The sequence below is a fragment of the Neofelis nebulosa genome, chromosome 6 (assembly GCF_028018385.1).
Source record: "Neofelis nebulosa isolate mNeoNeb1 chromosome 6, mNeoNeb1.pri, whole genome shotgun sequence".
NCBI lineage: Eukaryota > Metazoa > Chordata > Mammalia > Carnivora > Felidae > Neofelis > Neofelis nebulosa.
Window position 1 is genome coordinate 102,594,206 of NC_080787.1, and position 18,132 is coordinate 102,612,337.

At 37.1% G+C, this 18,132-nt stretch overlaps 1 protein-coding gene across 6 annotated transcripts in view; it reads left to right on the top strand.

Moving 5' to 3' along the window:
• Positions 1-18,132, top strand: part of FIG4 (FIG4 phosphoinositide 5-phosphatase) — a 130,829-nt gene that overhangs the window by 87,322 nt on the left and 25,375 nt on the right. For 5 of the 6 annotated variants that reach the window (XM_058734944.1, XM_058734938.1, XM_058734939.1 and 2 more), the window contains one exon: positions 478-564. In XM_058734944.1, the coding sequence (XP_058590927.1) occupies positions 478-564 (87 nt within the window). Of the gene's footprint in view, positions 1-477; positions 565-5,376; positions 5,455-18,132 lie in introns of all 6 variants that reach the window. The other variant, XM_058734943.1, reaches the window with a different exon arrangement.

An 18,132-nucleotide genomic window follows, 5' to 3' on the forward strand; every position in this document is an offset into this window, starting at 1 on the left:
GTTCAAAGTACTCTTAAGAGGGGCTGGAGTACACTTGGGGATTCTTGTGGTCCTGTGGAAACAGAATCCACATGCTAGGTTTTCAACAGTGTCCCTGCTTTGGGAGATGGATCCCTGGCCTGATCCTGCTCTTCCCTTGTCATTTGTCTCACTGCAAATACCTCCCCTTGTGTTCCCAGCTTCCTACTGCAGTCACCCTTAGGTAAGTGAGGCCCTGAAAGATCATCTTCCTGGCTTCAAGAACACATTTAAGTAAATTGAGACACAGAATTCTTCTTCCTTCATTTGTAACAAACCCACTGTAAAATCAGGTACCCGTTTGTAATTACAGTCTTATGCTACATAGGGCACTCGTGTGTGCTTTTCTGAAATAAGCATGCTACTGTCATTTGAAAGCTCATACCATTTTGTGTAATCTACTGAATTTATTGCAAATAGTTTCTTCTTTAGCTTACTTTTTATCCATTTAATTTGTAGATTTGTTCAGCTGGGTCAGAGTCAACATAAACAAGAGAAGAGCAGCCAGCAACTCTGTTCCAGGTGCCCAGATGGAGTTATAAAACTGTAAGTACTAGATTAGACCTTTAAAGAGTCTTTGTATTCATGCCATTCATAGTACTTTTTTAAAAGACTTTTTAAGAAACTATTCAGTCTTAACCACTATAAGCACTAAAGCCTCTCCTCCCGGTGTGTTACCCAGGGAAAACTGGGTAGCTGTGGGCATGGGGAAGAGACTGACAGCTTTGACTTGAAATGTACCCTTTGGAGGTGGGATTGGAGTTGGTGGAAGCTTCCCTCCATAAACTCTGCTCTCCAGTGGGTAGAGGTGGGATGACAAAATAGCGCTGCCCCTGAAGACAGGCTCCTCAGGAGCAGTGATGGGTTTGTCATTTCTGCTCAATATCCCCACTGGTTCTAATAACTTTGCTGTAAGTTAAACAGGTGTTTAGTAAATTCTTAAACAGAATCAGGTTCACATCCTGGATCTCAGCTCTATTACTTCTTGTTTTTTTGGTTTTTTTTTTCACCTTGATTAAGTTTGTGTGGCTCAGTTTCCTCATCTGCAAAATGGGATGGCAATACTCTGTAGGAGAGTGGTAGGCTTAAACACAATAATGCATTCAACGTACTGAGAACAATATCTGGTAAAAAGTTCTCAGTAAGTTGTGATCATCTTCATGTTCATCATTATCGTCTGCTTGTTGGGACCAAACAAAGCAAAGGTTATGACCGGGAGAGTCTCCTAAAGCCATCTGCTCAGTTGAGTTTCTTCTAGAAAATGAGTCACTGTGGATATTAAATGACGTAGTATACGTGAGGTGTCTAGATTAGTGTCTGACATATAGTTGACATTTAGCAAATGTTCTGTTCCCTTTTCCTAGAGCAACTTTATCAGTTTGTTTAATAAATTATTTGATACATACTGATTGCCTAACTTCTCTGTGTACTACATCTGCACGTTCTTGATTGATAGTTAAGAGGCTGTTATAATAATTTCGGGCAAAGACTGGTGGCTGGGAAGACTTAGGAAATGGAATAGATTTGGGGAATGTTTAGGAGGTGAAATGAGACATGGATACTAACTTGTCATGGAGGGAGAGAAAGGTGGCCTTATCCAGATGGCCCTTAGATTTTTTGGTTTGTATAACAGGTTTGCTTGCTTGCTTGCTTGATACATTTATTCATTTAGCAGCTAGGTATTGACTACACCTATGTTAGAATCATTCAAAGCTTTCATTTACTAGCTAAGGAGTGCTACAGGAGAATCCAGTTTGCATTTAAAGTAGCATCAGAGTGGCCATGTTTAGGAGGCAGTTAGGTCAACTGATCCGGGACTTCTGGGGATGTAAATGGTGATGGTCATTTCCTTCTGGGGATGTACATGCATATGGGTGATAATTAAAGCCAGTGGCTATGGATGAGGCCACCTAGAAAAAGAGAATAGAGTCTCTTATGGTTTGTCTCCCTCCCTCTCTGTAACTTTTTTCTCCCCTTCCCCTTCCCCATGGTCTTCTGTTAAGTTTCTCAGGATCTACATATGAGTGAAAACATACGGTATCTGTCTTTCTCTGCCTGATTTATTTCACTTAGCATAATACCCTCCAGTACCAGCCACGTTGCTGCAAACGGCCAGATTTCATTCTTTCTCATTGCCAACTAGTATTCCATTGTGTATATAAACCACATCTTCTTTATCCACCATAAGAAACTCTTTTTTTTTTTTTTAATTTTTTTTCAACGTTTTTTATTTATTTTTGGGACAGAGAGAGACAGAGCATGAACGGGGGAGGGGCAGAGAGAGAGGGAGACACAGAATCGGAAACAGGCTCCAGGCTCCGAGCCATCAGCCCAGAGCCTGACGCGGGGCTCGAACTCACGGACCGCGAGATCGTGACCTGGCTGAAGTCAGACGCTTAACCGACTGCGCCACCCAGGCGCCCCAAGAAACTCTTAAATACTGAGAAAAAACTGAGGGTTGATGGGGGGTGGGGGAGAGGGGAAAGTGGGTGATGGGCATTGAGGAAGGCACCTGTTGGGATGAGCACTGGGTGTTGTATGGAAACCAACTTGACAATAAATTATATTTAATATTAAAAAAGTAATGTGTGCAAAAATAAAATAAATAAGCTGACAAAAAAAAAGAGAGAATAGAGTGAGAAAAGGTCTTCTATCGAGTCTTGAGGGGATCTAACAGCTGAGACAGAGAGAAAACTCCAGAGGAGGCAGAGATAGCTAATCGGAGAAGGGGAGGGAATGACACAGTGTTTATCACATCCTTATCAAGGACTACTTATCCCTTCCTTCTCTCCCCTGTCACTATTTTTTTTTCTTTTTTTTCCCCTCTTTTAAAATAGAAAAAAAAAACATATAAACCCCTATTAATTTAGAGACTGTTTTTCTTTCTTAAGTCTAATTAGCTTAAGGAAGTTTGGGCTCCCAAATGAATTGATGTAGATGTGGCCCAAAAAGGAAAGTGTTTAAATGTGTTAGTAAAAGAATAGACTCTGTTAATGAAATTTATTATACAAATTGATTATTCCATTAATGATATGGCACAACTTGGGAGAAAAAGATGAAATGAATATAGCTTTCAAAATAAAAGTATTTTGTGTTTTTTCTTCAATATTGTATCTCAGTTGGTCTTGCAGTTATTACTTTTAAATGCTTTTCTGAAAATATTTAGTATTTGTTTTTCTGAGTCATAGCCCATATGAAAACCTTGTGGATCTAGAGTTTTGTTTTGTTTTTTAACCTTTCCACTTAATTAGTAAAGAATCTAACATGAGTGTCTTTTTGCACAGTACCTTCAACAGGATAACAGAGAGCCCGATAGGTTCCGCCTTGTGTTGTCATGGCAACTGCCCAAGAGGGTTGTTGTTTGGGAGTGTACGTGTCTTTGTGTGTGTCCATGGGTGCCTGCTGTAAATTGAAATTCTCTAACTAGGTTCTTAAAATGTCAACTATTCATTTTTAGAGTTCTAAAGCTATGCCAAAACCAAGAGCAATTAGATTTTTATGAGATTATTGAAATTCTCACCTTGTTTTAGGTTCTAGTATATTTTAAAACAGTAATAATTTTAAGTTTATATACATCTTCAGATAATTTGCAGTCTTACCACTTTTTCTTGAAATCTTGAGGCAAACCAGTATTCCCTTGCGAAATGTGAGGTAAATACAACACCAAATAGAAGAATTACTGACAGTAAACAACTGGCAATTTCATATATTAAAAAATAAATAAATTAATTAATTAATTAAAAAAAAAAAAAAAAAAAAAAAAAAAGAAGCCAGTATAGCAGGAGCCCCTGAAACAGAGGTGCAGAAATTTGGGTGGAGGAGCTGGACACTTTCGCCCAAGGTTCTGGGCACATTTCTTAGAAGTAGATATTAAATCCAAACTGGTCAGTGTTCTACGCTGTTAGCCCAATACTCAAAGCTGTATTTCGTTTGAGTGTGACCCCTCCCTTCAGCTCCTACCACTCCTTGAGTGTATGGGTGGTGACTAGGGGGAAGTGACATGAGCCAACATTTACTGACACTCAGCATGTGATGGGCATTGTTCTATGCACCTTTACCTGAATTAACTCAGTTCTCACAGTAACCCTATGAAGTAGATCTTTCTATCATCTTCGTTTTACAGATGGGGTAACTGAAGCACAGAGAAGTTATGTAACTTGCTCAAGGTCTAACAGCTAGCAAGGGGAAGAACCAGGCAGGATTCAAACCCAGACAGGCTGACTCCCCATCTCTAAGCTATAAATGCCTACTGTTACCAGCTGCTTTTATAACCACTGTGGTAGGAATACTGAGTAATTAGTGTGGACAGCCCTCACTTTGATCTTCTGACATCATCTGGGTTTGTAGACACCTCTGTATGCAGACATAATGTCTCTGCTCCGTTAATCTTGAATTTTGTTTTAATATTTAAATGTAATATTTAAAATAATATACCTTTATTCTTTCCCAGTACCCAGCATATTGTCCCTAATGTAGACAAGCATACTTTGCTTGACTTACATTATGGCATGGAGGTCATTTAGCCACCATAGGAACAGCCACTGCTGCTGTTCACGATGACTGCTACCCTACTAGGTTCTAACTTTCTAGAGGGAAGCCCATCTTCGCGTCCCCTGTCGCGCCCAGAATACTTTGTTAAATTGTGTGCTCAGTAAATATTTGTTGAAATGTACTGAATCTCGTTCCCATTCCCTCCCATTTCTGCCAGAATCTGTATGAGGCCCCCTGAGCATCCCTGCCCATAAACCACCTCACCACCATCTCCCTGGTTTTCAGCCACACTCCCAGGGGCTCCTTTCTCCCCACATCCTTGAACATTCTTTAGTTTTTCCACTATTCTCTTTCCTGCTCATAAGCCCTTTGCCCTCTTGTACTTCTTTGTTCCCTTCTGATAGAAGAAAAAAGTTAAGCACATGAGATTTTCAGCTTTTTTCCCCCTCTATCCTGTTTCCCCTTGCACCCGGGACCAAATGCAGAATGAAAAGACCCAAGTGGAAGGACTGGCTGTGCTAGGGCAGGGGGGAGGTGTTGTGTGGCCCTGCGGTGATTCACTGTATTCATGCAAGACCAACCTGTTCTCGTTTTACACTCCTACCAGTTCTCTGGGAGTTTTTAGCCAAGCAACAAATGCCAATCAGTGTAGGTTAAAAGGAACATGAACACACATATTATTAGTGCCTGCTATTCTGTGGCCTACCTATTCCAGGAAGATGTCTCACTCGTTTAGAAATTACCTCTAAGAAATTGTTCAAAATATAAGACATAGAGTTTAGATAAATGCTGCCTAACTTACGTTTCCTCCAACACAGGATAGGCTGAAATGTAATATAAGGTAAATAAGTGTGTTTACTCTTTCAGAACCATCAGGTTGAATTTATTCCCTAAGTCCACGTCATAATAAGAAGCATTTACTGACCTGATGGTGAATGCCCACAGGTAAGGGTTTCTATTAGGGGAAGGGCTTCACAAATCACAGGGTACTTTCATCTCATCACATTTTCCCACTGATGAGATGAACATGACACAGTGGCCATGATTAGTTCAACTTTGTTTTCTTTTCGTGACTCGTTTTCAATGCTGTGTTCCCTATGTACGAGTCACTCTCTGGGGTCCCCCCGCACTGATTTCATCTAGTCCTCTGCAGACAGTGCTCTGGTCTCTGTGCTGCAGGCTAGTAAGTATTTCTACCTTCACGGGTAACTCTTGTTATCTTTCCTAAACACCCGTAGTACAGTCTCTAAAGGTTTAAGGATTTAGCACAGTTAGGAGGCAGTGATCAATGGTTAATCAGCTAATTCCCTCCACAGGCGAGAGATGAGAAATGACAACACTCCTCAGCCCAAGGAAACTAGTCTGTGACCTCTTCCTCACCACAGAAATTACCGCGACAGTCTTTTTTCCTCTTTCGTTCTCTTCTTTTTCTTTACCCTCTTTGGCTTTTCCTTTTTACCTTTTCTATTTCTAGATGACCCCTTTCTGTTCACTCCTTCCCCTTCTGTTTCTTTTTACTTTACCTTCTTCTCTCCCTCACCATCCTCTCTCCATCCCTCCTGAGGATTTTTAATTGTTTTTTCTTTGTAATACAGTAATCTCTCCAAAACAGAAGTTTCCCTCATGTATTTCCCTCATATCAAACTGTAATTCTTGACTCATTAGTGAGCCATGAAGTTAATTGAGTGGGCCCCCACACAGTGAAATAAAATAAAACCAAACTGAATCCAAAAGAGAGTTCCAGTGCATGGTGAAAAGTATAGTTGTCTTGTTTAGTGGCATTTTATTTCTCTGCATAAATAAGCTATATATTGGTTTGCTGTGCAAAGTGCATTTCTTATTGTAGGTAACAGTCACAGGTTGGATTTATATGAATGCACCTTTTCTAGAACCACGTAACTTAAAAAATTTAGCTCAGTTCCTGGCATGTAGGTATTTAATAAATGTTTGTTGATTGAATGAAAGTGTGTTTGAGTGATTTCTCTTGGGAATAATTAGAAACAGAAAAGAGAGGTCAGCAAAACAGAAGAGTCAGGAAGAGACAAGAGACTATTCTGTGGTATATCCATCATAGGTAAAATAAATGCAGGCCTTGAAAAAATATACTCTCGTTACTTAAAATGAATCGAGAGCTGGGATGGGCATGTAAGGGAAGGAAGTGGCAAGAAGCCAAAGCTGAAAGAACAGAAGAGCCATTAGATATTTAGATAAAATGAATGCCTCTTTATTGGAATATTACCTACAATAGCGTCTGCATACTATGTTAAGATGAACTTAATGGAGCAAGGTGAATTTATTGAAACTTTCAGAGAGGGCTATCCTGGAAGGTTTCTAGCATATAAAGAATAATGAATGTAAATTTAATTGTAGGTACTTGAGTTATTAACTTAAGGTATCAAAATGCCTTTATTATATATTTTTTAAATGTTTATTTTTTAAACATGTTAAAAAATTTTTATTTTTAAAAAATGTTTAAATGTTTATTTTTTAAATGTTTATTTAAATGTTTAAATGTTTATGTATATTTTAAATGTTTAAATGTTTATTATATATTTTTAAATGTTTATTTTTTAAATGCTTATTTTTTAAATGTTTATTTTTATATATTTATTTAAATGTTTATTTTATGTTTGTTTGAGAGACAGCAAGTGGGGGAGGGGCAGAGAGAGAAGGAGACAAAGACTCTGAAGCAGGCAGTGCAAGGTCAGTGCAGAGCCCTGCGTGGGGCTCAAAATCACAAAGTGAGACCATGATGTGAGGTGAAATCAAAAGTTGGACACTTGGACACTTAACCGACTGAGCCACCCAGGCACCCTTATGTATTTTTTAATTGTGCGTATTACCTGTTTTATTTTGGTAACTCCCACTTATGGGGGCTTTCACAGGTTCACATGAAGTCTTAAGTACCCCCTTAACATGGGTTTTGTTGTCAGTTTTAGGAACATAGCTCTTGTGTAAGGTAAGGTATACGGACCTTATTCATAGGGTATCAGAGGCAGTAAATGACAGATGTTTAATGCGTGCTCACCACGTGCCGGTTTGATGTTTGTGGTACACAGTTGAATGGGTTATAGTCCCTGCCTCTGAGGGTTTGCATTGACCTGTGGGTTGGTGATTCTAGGTGTTAGGGAGGTGCTATGAAGAGGACAGCAGAGGAGACTTTGGGGGTGTACAGAAGAACCCAAATCAGACAGAGATTCTTGGGCAGACTTTATTCTCAGGCAAATTCTAAGGGAAAGATGGAGTTATTTGGCTGAAGAAGACAAAGAACGCTTTGGGCAGAGGCTCAAGACCATGCACTACTTTTGGAGATCCAGACGTAATCCTATGTCTAATACAAGGGGATTGTCACTGAGAGACATAACACAGGTAGAGACAAAATTGGGTGGAGGTGCTAAGTGAGAGACAGTGACCCTGGTCCTATAAGCTTGTTTTAACCAGGGGAGTGATAGGCTTATATTTGCATTTTAGAAAGGTCACTCTGGAAGTAAGCCTGGAGAATGGATTGGAGGCAGGGAGGTAAACAGTGTATCTGTCAGAAACATCAGGACAAGAAAATGATTGGAGTGTGCTATTGACAGCTGAAAATAAAGAAGAGGGATTATTTTGCAAAAGTGGAATCTATAGCATTTCGTAAAACTTGGTGTAGTAGATTGGGTGTGAGGAACATGTGAGAGGCTGGCACTTTCTGGTGTGGTTGACTAGATCTGGGTTGCCAGGATGAAGATACATGACATCCTTAAGTTTGGGGGCTAAGGTTGCATTCATGACAGTAATAGCACATATAAGATGATTTGTCTGGGATTCATGAGGTTTTAGATTACAGAGATTAGATAAATTTAAGTTTGGGGGTTTTATTGCTCTTGAGTTAAAAAGCAAGTTAAATTTCTTTCTCTAAAGGGATCCGAGTGAAATAGTTTATTATACATGCTTTTAAAATTTTCTGGAGACCCATGTTCGGTTTAGAGGGGGAAAATACTTCAATTCCTGACAGAGATGAAGAATTTATTATGGCTTTAAATATATTTTTAGTCTGTAAAACACAGTCTAATTTTTTACATGAGCAAGCAGGTTAATCCTGGGGGAACAGATTTGGATATCTGATATGGCCATGTGAGGGGTATTACTCATTGGTTTTCTTAGCTCTGTATGCAGGAATCACATTTTGTAACTGCCTAACCTTTTGTTATTTTGTTAGTTTACCAAATTATCAACAATTTTGTGTATGTAAGGTGAGTGGGATGGTTTTGGACAGATAGAGTGATTACTGAGCCTTGTGCTATGTCACCACGGCTTCCTAACAGCTATTACTTTTGCACAACGAAAATGTGTGCCCAGGTATGATGTATTTATTGCCCTTGTCTTCTTTGATCATATATGAGAAGTCCTTTCAGTTAAGATAAATTTTTGGTTGAAAGACAAAAAGTACTCTCAATTTTATATTTAACTGAAGCTGTACTGTCCTCTGTGTTACGCAGAACCCCTTGGTGCTTTTACACATGATTTAAAAAATGAAGTACAAATTCCTTTAAGTCCTGATTGTGTTTAATATTCACCAACAGGCATCAGTAGTCTTTTAATGATATATAAGTAACTTTCCTTATTTATCATTTTATGTTATCACTCATTTTCCTTATGGTCTTATGAAGAAATTTGAGGAGTACTACCGTAGAAATCAGTTGCATTATGTTTTCATAATTAGAAGTCTGCTCATATTTTATGAACATCCTTCTGCCATTCCCTCCCAATTTAATGGGAATAGAAAGCCCTCAGTAAATAGAACCCAACGTGTGGTATTTTTAATCTAAAACCAATCTAGGGAGTGCCTGGCTGGCTCAGTTGGTAGATCATGCAATTCTTGGTCTTGGGGTTGTGAGTTTGAGCCCCATGTTGGATGTAGAGATTGCTAAAATGAAATCTTAAAAAATAAATTTAAAAATAAAATAAATAAATAAATAAAAAGACTATGAGTTACTTGAGGGCAGGGCTTATCTGTTTTTGTATACCCAGGTTATTGGGGATACCTGATACATAGCAGGCATTAAATAAATTATGAATGCATAATATTCAATATTTAATCATTTTACCTTTTTTAGTAATATCATGCAATAGTTAGGTGTGAGGGAGAAATACCGAGGTTAACCAATTGGAGAAAACGGCAAGACAAATGACAAATATTCTTAAGTTTTTATTTGACTGTATGCTTGACCCTTAAACAACATGGCGGTTGGGGTGCCAACACCTCCTACCCTGCATAGTCAAAAAGCTGTGTTTAATTGTGGACTCTCCCAAAACTTAATTACTAATAGTCTACTGCTAACTGGAAGCCTTAGTAATAACATAAAGTCAAGTAACATATGTTTTATATGCTATCTACTGAATTCTTACAATAAAGTAAGCTGGAGAGAAGAAATTGTTAAGAAAATCATAAGGAAAAGAAAATACATTTACAGTATTATGTTTATAAAAAAAATAAAAACAAAAAACCCTGTCTGTAAGTGGATGTACACAATTCAAACCGATGTTGTTCAAGGGTCATCTGTAGTTTATTTTCAGGTTTAGATGTAGCAACTCAAACTTCCTGTCAGGTATCTCATCAATTTCTCAGTTGACAAATATTTCTATCCCTATTGGTTAACTTGTACCTTATGTTAGGACAAGTTAAAATAGGGCCATGATACTCTTTTTTCATTTTATTTCAATTCAGCTGTATTGAGATTTAATTGACACAACATTGAGTAAGTTTAAGGTTTACAATATAATGATTTGATATATGTATCTATTATATAATGATTACCACAGTAAGGTTAGTTATCACACCTATCACCCCAGATAGTTACGTGTGTGTGTGTCTGTGTGTGTGTGCATGTGTGGTGAGAATTTTAAAAAATTTACTCTTAGTAACTTTCAAATATACAATAGAGTATATAACTGGAAGTTTGTAGCTTTTGACCACCTTCACCCACTTCCCTAGCCCCACCTTCTGCCTCTGGCAACCACCACTCTATTCTTGGTTTCATTGAGTTCAGAGTTTTTAGATTCCACATGTAAGTGAGATCATGCAGTATTTGTCTTTTTCTGACTTATTTCACTTAGCATAATGCCCTCAAGGTTCATCCATGTTGTCACAAATGACAGAATTTCTTGTTTTTAATGGCCAAATAATATTCCATTACATACACACACTCTCACACACACACGTTTCATAAATATATACATCTTGCATTTTCTTGTTTCATCCATTGATACCCATTTAGGTTGTCTCCATGTCTTGGCTATTGCAAATAATGCTACAGTGAACATAGGGGTGCAGATAACTCTTCAAGATAGTGATTTCCTTTCCTTTAGCTATATACCCAGAAGTGAAATTGCTGGATTATATGATATTGCTATTTTTAATTTTTTGAGGAACCTCCATACTGTTCTCCATAGTGGCTGTATCAATTTGCATTCCCATCAACAGTGTAAAAGGGTTCTCTTTTCTCCACATCTTAACAAACCCTTTTTATTTCTTTTTTTTTATAAAAGCTATTCTAATAGATATGAGGTGATATATCATTGTGGTTTTGATTTGCATTTCCCTGATGATCAGTGATACTGAGCACCCTTTCGTGTTCCTGTTGGCCACTTTGTATGTCTTCTTTGGAAAAATGTCTATTCAGGTCCCTTGCCCATTTTTAATTGGATTGTTTGGGGGTTTTGTTTGTTTTGCTTTTGCTTTTGTGTTGTATGAGTTCTTATATATATATATTTTGGATTTTAATCCTTTGCCAGATGTGTGGTTTGCAAATATTTTCTTCCATTCTATAAGTTGCCTTTGCATTTTGTTGATCATTTCTTTTGCTGTACAGAAACTTTTTAGTTTGATGTAGTCCCACTTGTTTATTTTTGCTTTTGTTGCTTAGGCTTTTGGTGTCATATCCATAATATCATTGCCAAGACCAGTGTCAAGGAAATTTTTTTCCTATGTTTTTTTCTAGGAGTTTTATGGTTTCAGATCTTACATTTAAGTCTTTGCTCCATTTTGAGTTGCTTTTTGTGTCCAGTGTAAAATAGGGGTCCAATTTCATTCTTTCACATGTAAATATCCACTTTTCCCAGCACCATTTATTGAAGAGACTGTCTTTTTTCACAAGTATTCTTGGCTCTATTGTCAAATATTATTTGTGTATGCATGAGTTTATTTCTGGGCTCTCAGTACGATTCTGTTGGTCTATATCTTCTTATGCCAACATCATACTGTTTTGATTACTATGGCTTTGTACACAAGTTTGAAATCAAGAAGTGTGATGCCTTCAGTTTTATCCTTCTTTCTCAGGATTGCTTTGGCTATTTGGGTCTTTTGTGGTTCCATGTGAATTTTAGGGTTATTTGTTCTATTTCTGTAAAAAATGCTATTGGAATCTTGATAGGGATTATCTTAAATCTATAGATTACTTTGGTTAGTCTGGACTTTTTTACAGCCCTAATTCTTGTAGTCCATGAACATGGGATATTTTTCCATTTGTTTATCATCAGTTTCTTTTTTCAATGTTTTACACTTTTCATTGTATACAATTCTTGGTTACGTTTATTCTTCTTGGTTACATGTAACGTTCTTGGTTACATTTATTCCTATGTATTTTATTGGTTTTGATGCTATTATAAATAGGATTGTTTTCTTCATTTCTTTTTCAGATAATTTGTTTTTAGTGTATAGGAAGGCAACTGATTTTTGTATGTTGATGTTATATCCTGCAGATTTACTGAATGGATTTATTAGTTCAACAGTTTTTTGGTGGAGTCTTGTAGGATTTTCTATATATAAGATAATGTCATCCGTAAAAAGAGATAATTCTATTTCTTCCTTTCCTATTTGAATGCCTTTCCTCTCTTCTTGTTGCCTGGTTGCTCTGTCCAGGACTTCCAGTACTGTGTCAAATAGAAGTGGTGAAAATGGGCATCTTTGTCTTGTTTCTGATGTTAGAAGGAAAGCTTTCAACCTTTCACCATTGAGTTTGGTGTTAGCTATGTACTTATCATAAATGACCATTATTATGTTCTTCTATACACAGTTTATTGAGAATTTATCATAAATGGATGCTGAATTTCATCAAATGCTTTTTTTGCATCTATTATTCTCTTAATGTAGTGCATCATGTTGATTGATTAGCATATGTTGAACCATGCATGCATCTCTGGGATGAATCCCACTTGATCATAGTGTATAATCCTTTTAATGTCCCAGTGAATCTGTTTGCTAGTATTTTGAGAATTTTCACACCTATATTCATTGGGGATACTGGCCTGTAGTTTCCTTTTCTTGTAGTGTCCTTATCTGTCTTTGATATCTGGGTAATGCTGGCCCCATAGAATGAGTTTGGGAGTGTTCCCTGATCTTCATTTTTTTTTTTTTTTTTGGAACAGTTTGTGAAGGATTGGCTTTAATTCTTCTTCAGTAGAATTCATCAGTAAAACCATCTGGTTCTGGGTTTTTCTTTGGGGGCAGGTTTTTTGTTACTGATTCAGTCTCCTTACTCATTAGTAGTTTGTTAAGATTTTCTGTTTCTTCATGATTCAGTCTTGCTTGGTTGTATGTCTCTAGGAAATTATCCAGTTCTTCTAGGTTGTTCAGTTTGTTGGCATATAGTTATTCATAATGGTCTCTTAAAATTCTTTGTATTTCTGTGATAATAGTTGTAACATCTCCTCTTTCATTTATAATTTTATTGATTTGAGTCCTCTCCCTTTTTTTCTTGGTGAGTCTAGCTAAAGGTTTGTCTATTTTGTTTATCTTTTCAAAGAATCAGCCCTTGATTTTGTCTGTCTTTTCTATTATTTTCCTATTCTCTGTCTCATTTCTGCTTCAATGTTTATTATTTCCTTTCTTCTGCTAGTTTTGTGCTTATTTTGTTCTTCTTTTTATAACTCCTTGAGGTGTTAGGTTAGTTGCTTATATGAGCTCTTTCTTTTTTTCTTCATGAATGTATTTATCTCTGTGAACTTCCCTCTTAGAACTGGTTTTGCTGCATCCCATAAGTTTTGGTATGTTGTGTTTCCATTCTTATTTGCCTCAACGTAGTATTTTTATTTCCATTCTGATTTCTTCTTTGATCCATTGGTTGCTCAGCAGTGTGTTAATTTACATGTCTTGGTGAATTTTCCACTTTTCCTCCTGTTATTGATGTTTCTAGTTTTATTCCATTGTGGTAGAAACAAAAAAGAAAAAGAAAAAGATACTTGATAAAATTTCAGGCTTCTTGACTTTGTTGAGACTAATTTTACAGACTAATTCGTGGTCTATCCTAAAAATGTTTTATTATATGCTTGAGAAGAATGCTTACTCTGTCGCCGTTGGATGGAATGTTCTATATGTGTCTGTTAGGTTCATTTGGTCTACAGTGTTTTTCAAATCTGCTATTTCTTTATTGATTCTCTGTGTAGATAATCTGTGTGTTGACACTGGGGTAGTAACTGCGTTGCTGTTTATTTCTCTTTTTAGTTCTATGAGTATTTGCTTTATATATCTAGGTGCTTTGATGTTGGGTGCATAAATATTTATAATTCTTATATCTTTGCAGTGGATTGACCCCCTTTTCAGTATATAATTACTTTCTTTGTCTCTTTTGATAATTTTTAACTTAAAGTCTATTTAGCTGATATAACTACTCTGCTGCTTTTTCTGGTTACCAGTTACTTGAAATGTCTTTTTCCATCCCTTCACTGTCGGTCTGTGTGTGTCCGTAAAACAAATCCAGTTTCTTGTAGGCAGCATATCGTTGGATCTTGTGTTTTATCCATTTAGCCACTCTATGTCTCTTGATTAGAAAATTTAATACAGTTATGTTTAAAGTAATTAATGATAGGTAAAGACTTAGTGTTGCTATTTTGTTCATTGCTTTCTGTTTTGTTGATTCTTTGTTCCTTATTTCCTCTCTTGCTATCTTCTTTTGTGATTTGATGGCTTTTTGTAGTAGTAGTATGCTTTGACTTCTTTTGTATGTCTACTGTTGTTTTTCCTTTGTGGTGAGCATGAGGCTTACATAAAATATATTTATAACATCCTATTTTATTTTATTTATTTATTTTTTTTTTTGTTTTTTTTTTTTTTTTTTTTTTTTTTTTTTTATTTATTTTTGGGACAGAGAGAGACAGAGCATGAACGGGGGAGGGGCAGAGAGAGAGGGAGACACAGAATCGGAAACAGGCTCCAGGCTCCGAGCCATCAGCCCAGAGCCTGACGCGGGGCTCGAACTCACGGACCGCGAGATCGTGACCTGGCTGAAGTCGGACGCTTAACCGACTGCGCCACCCAGGCGCCCCATAACATCCTATTTTAAACTAATAACAACTTCAATAGCATACAGAAACTGTACTTTTACCTATCTTCCTCTTACATTTTAGGTTACCAGTGTTACAGTTTACATCTTTTTATATTGTCTATCCAAAAATAAATTGTTATAGTTATGTTTTTTAGATATGTTTTTTTTTTAAACTTTAAACTAGAGTTGCAAATGAATTACACACTACCATTACAGTATTAAAGGATCTGACTTTGATTACATATTTACTATTACCATTGAATATTACACATTCATATGTTTTTGTAATGTTAATTAGCATCCTTTTATTTCCACTGCCCACTAAGCCCCCTGGCCAGACAGGGCCATCAGCTGGGCTATGCAGATGAGCACAGCCACCACTTAGGATCTCTGCAGGGGCGCAGCTGCAAAGAGAAATGTGGTCTGCCAAGACTGAGCCCTGGTTCCTATAAACCCTGCCTACCTTCTCAGTGGTCAAGCCCTGCAGATTTCCTCTGATCCCTGTGAGGCAAGATCCAAATGGGCCTCCTGGGAAGGGCCCTGCCACGCTGGGGGTGCTGGATGTCCACTTTGGGCTCTTTTTCCCCCAGTATAGAAACCATATGCCCAGGGGACTCCTCTTTTTTTTTTTTTAATATATGAAATTTATTGTCAAATTGGTTTCCATACAACACTCAGTGTTCATCTCAAAAGATGCCCTCTTCAATACCCATCACCTACCCTCCCCCCCTCCCACCCCCCATCAACCCTCAGTTTGTTCTCAGTTTTTAAGAGTCTCTTATGCTTTGGCTCTCTCCCAGGGGACTCTTCTTGGTATGGCATTGTGCTGTCCTGGGAAGGGGCAGTGTGGTCGGAGTGTAGCCACTCCTCTGAACCTTTGTAAGGTCATCCTTCTCAATCTTTGTTTTTCCAAGGGGGTGCTTAAGCCTCATCCCTGGGTCCTGAGATTTTCACAGAGCTGTCTTGTCTATGGGTATTTGCCAGTTGGCCTTGTGAAGGGGAGTGGTCAGGAATGATCTGTGGCACCATCTTGATCCATACTTGCCTGATTTTCAGTTCCCTGCTGCTACCAAATTGCTGGAGCTCTTCAAAAGAATTCCTCAAAAGCATTCCTTCCCCATATGTAACTGGCTCTTAGAATCCCGTGATCAGCATGCGTAGAATAGAACCATGATTTCCTAATTTCCACTTGTCTGTTGTTTTCAAGTTACATGAAGCTCTAAAAGTTTTGCTTTGTTTTTATATTTAACTTACTCTTAGAGTCTTATGATTAAAAAAAATTACAGCAGTTTGATCTCAGTTGAAAAGAATGAAAATTTTTCCATTTTTAAAAATCCTCTCAAACCCACATTCCATTAGCATGTAAAAAAACCCTAAGATGGTTTACATCCATTAGTAAAGGGTCATGGTTTCTACTCTGTATGTGTGATGTCACCAAAACACTAATTAAGCACCAAAGTACCTGAATAAAATGTATCCTCTCCTCTCCAGAAGTAAAAAGGGATCTTGACTTTCTTAACCATTTTGTTTTACTATGTATAATTGTGTTAGGAATTCATTACTTAATGTTAAAGTCAACCAGCACTGTACATCAGAGTAATATTTCTTTGAAAATAAAACTCTTTTAGGCTTATTTCAAAAGAGAATTGCTAAATTAATAGTTCCTTTATTATTCGGTTAGCAAATAGGAAAGTAAATTGACTACAGTTAATATGTTAGGTACATTTATTTCTAACAATAGACTAGAGCTAGGAAAAACATTCTGATAATCTCAGAAGAGTCAATAAATGTTTAGCAGATAGCAAAAGAGCAAAATGTAATTTTTGGTATCTTTTTGGGAACTCTAAATAAAATTGCTAGCATACCTCAGCTATATTATGTGTTTGGTTCCAGATGACTGCAATAAAGCAAATATTGCAATGAAGTAATTCAAGTGAATTTTTTGTTTCCCAGTGCATATAAAAGTTATGTTTATACTACAGTGTAGTCTATTAACTGTGTAATAACATTATGTCAAAAAAACAATGTATAGACCTTCACTTAACAAATACTCTATTGCTAAAAAATACTAACCTTTTAGCAAGTCATAATCTTTTTGCTTGATCTTGATGTTGATGGCTGCTGACTGACTGTTCAGAGTGGTGGTTGCTGAAGGCTGGGGTGGCTGGGGCAGTTTCTTAAAATAAGACAACAATGAAGTTTTGCCGCATCTATGGACTCTTCCTCTCATGAATGATTTCTCTGTTGCATGCGATGCTGTTTGATAGCATTTTACCCACAATAGAACTTCTTTCAGAATTGGAGTCAAACCTCTCAAACCCTGCCACTGCTTTGTCAGCTAAGTTTATGTCATCTTCTAAGTCCTTTGTTGTCATTTCAACAATCTTCACAGCATCTTCACTAGGAGTAGTAGATTCCATCTCTGGAAACCACTTTCTTTGCTCCTCCATAGAAGCAATTCCTCATCTGCTCAAGTTTTCTCATGAGAGTGCAGCAATTCACTCCCATCTTCAGGCTCTACTTCTAATTCTAGTTAGTTCTCTTGCTGTTTTCACCACTTCTGCCGTTACTTCCCCCACTGAGCCCCTCAGAGTCATCCTTGAGGGTTGGACTCAACTTCTTCCAAACTTTCGTTAATGTTGATACTGTGTTGTATCTCCATTGCAGCTAGCCTTTTAGAAATTTGTCAAGTTATGGTCGAATCAAAGACAAATATTTATAATTATCTGGAACAATGATTAAAATACTCCTTCATTTTCTAACTACATATCTCCGTGAGGCCAGAGTTTCTTCATATACTTGAATCAAAACAACATGTCGTGACAGATTCAGCCAGAAGCATATTTGAGAATTCAGTTGTCTGATATTAAGACATTGAAGAGATCATGAACATGTCAAACATTACTTCTTTTGTCACTAATTTTCTTTTGTTTTGGGAAATGTAGTTATTTTTCATTAAAATACGTTATGCTAACATTTATTGGGTTTACTGTGGTTACTTTTAAATGAATAAATATTTTTTAATTTCTTAGTTTTAATTTCTCGTGTGGTAAATATCAGTAGATGCAGCCCATATAAACCAAAGCTTCTTGGGGTCCTCGGTAATGGTTTTAAGAGCGTAAAGGGGTCCTGCGATTAAAAAGATTGAGACTTTAATGGCATAGAATATTTGAGCATTTGTGTTAGTAGGCAGCATGGAGGCAACCAAAGCATTACTGCATTGTGGCCTTGCTCAGTCCTCGCCAGCAGAGTGATGTCCCTGACTAGTTGAAGAAATGTTTATTTTCTGTGTTTTTTTTTTTATCGTTTAAGAAATCAAGAA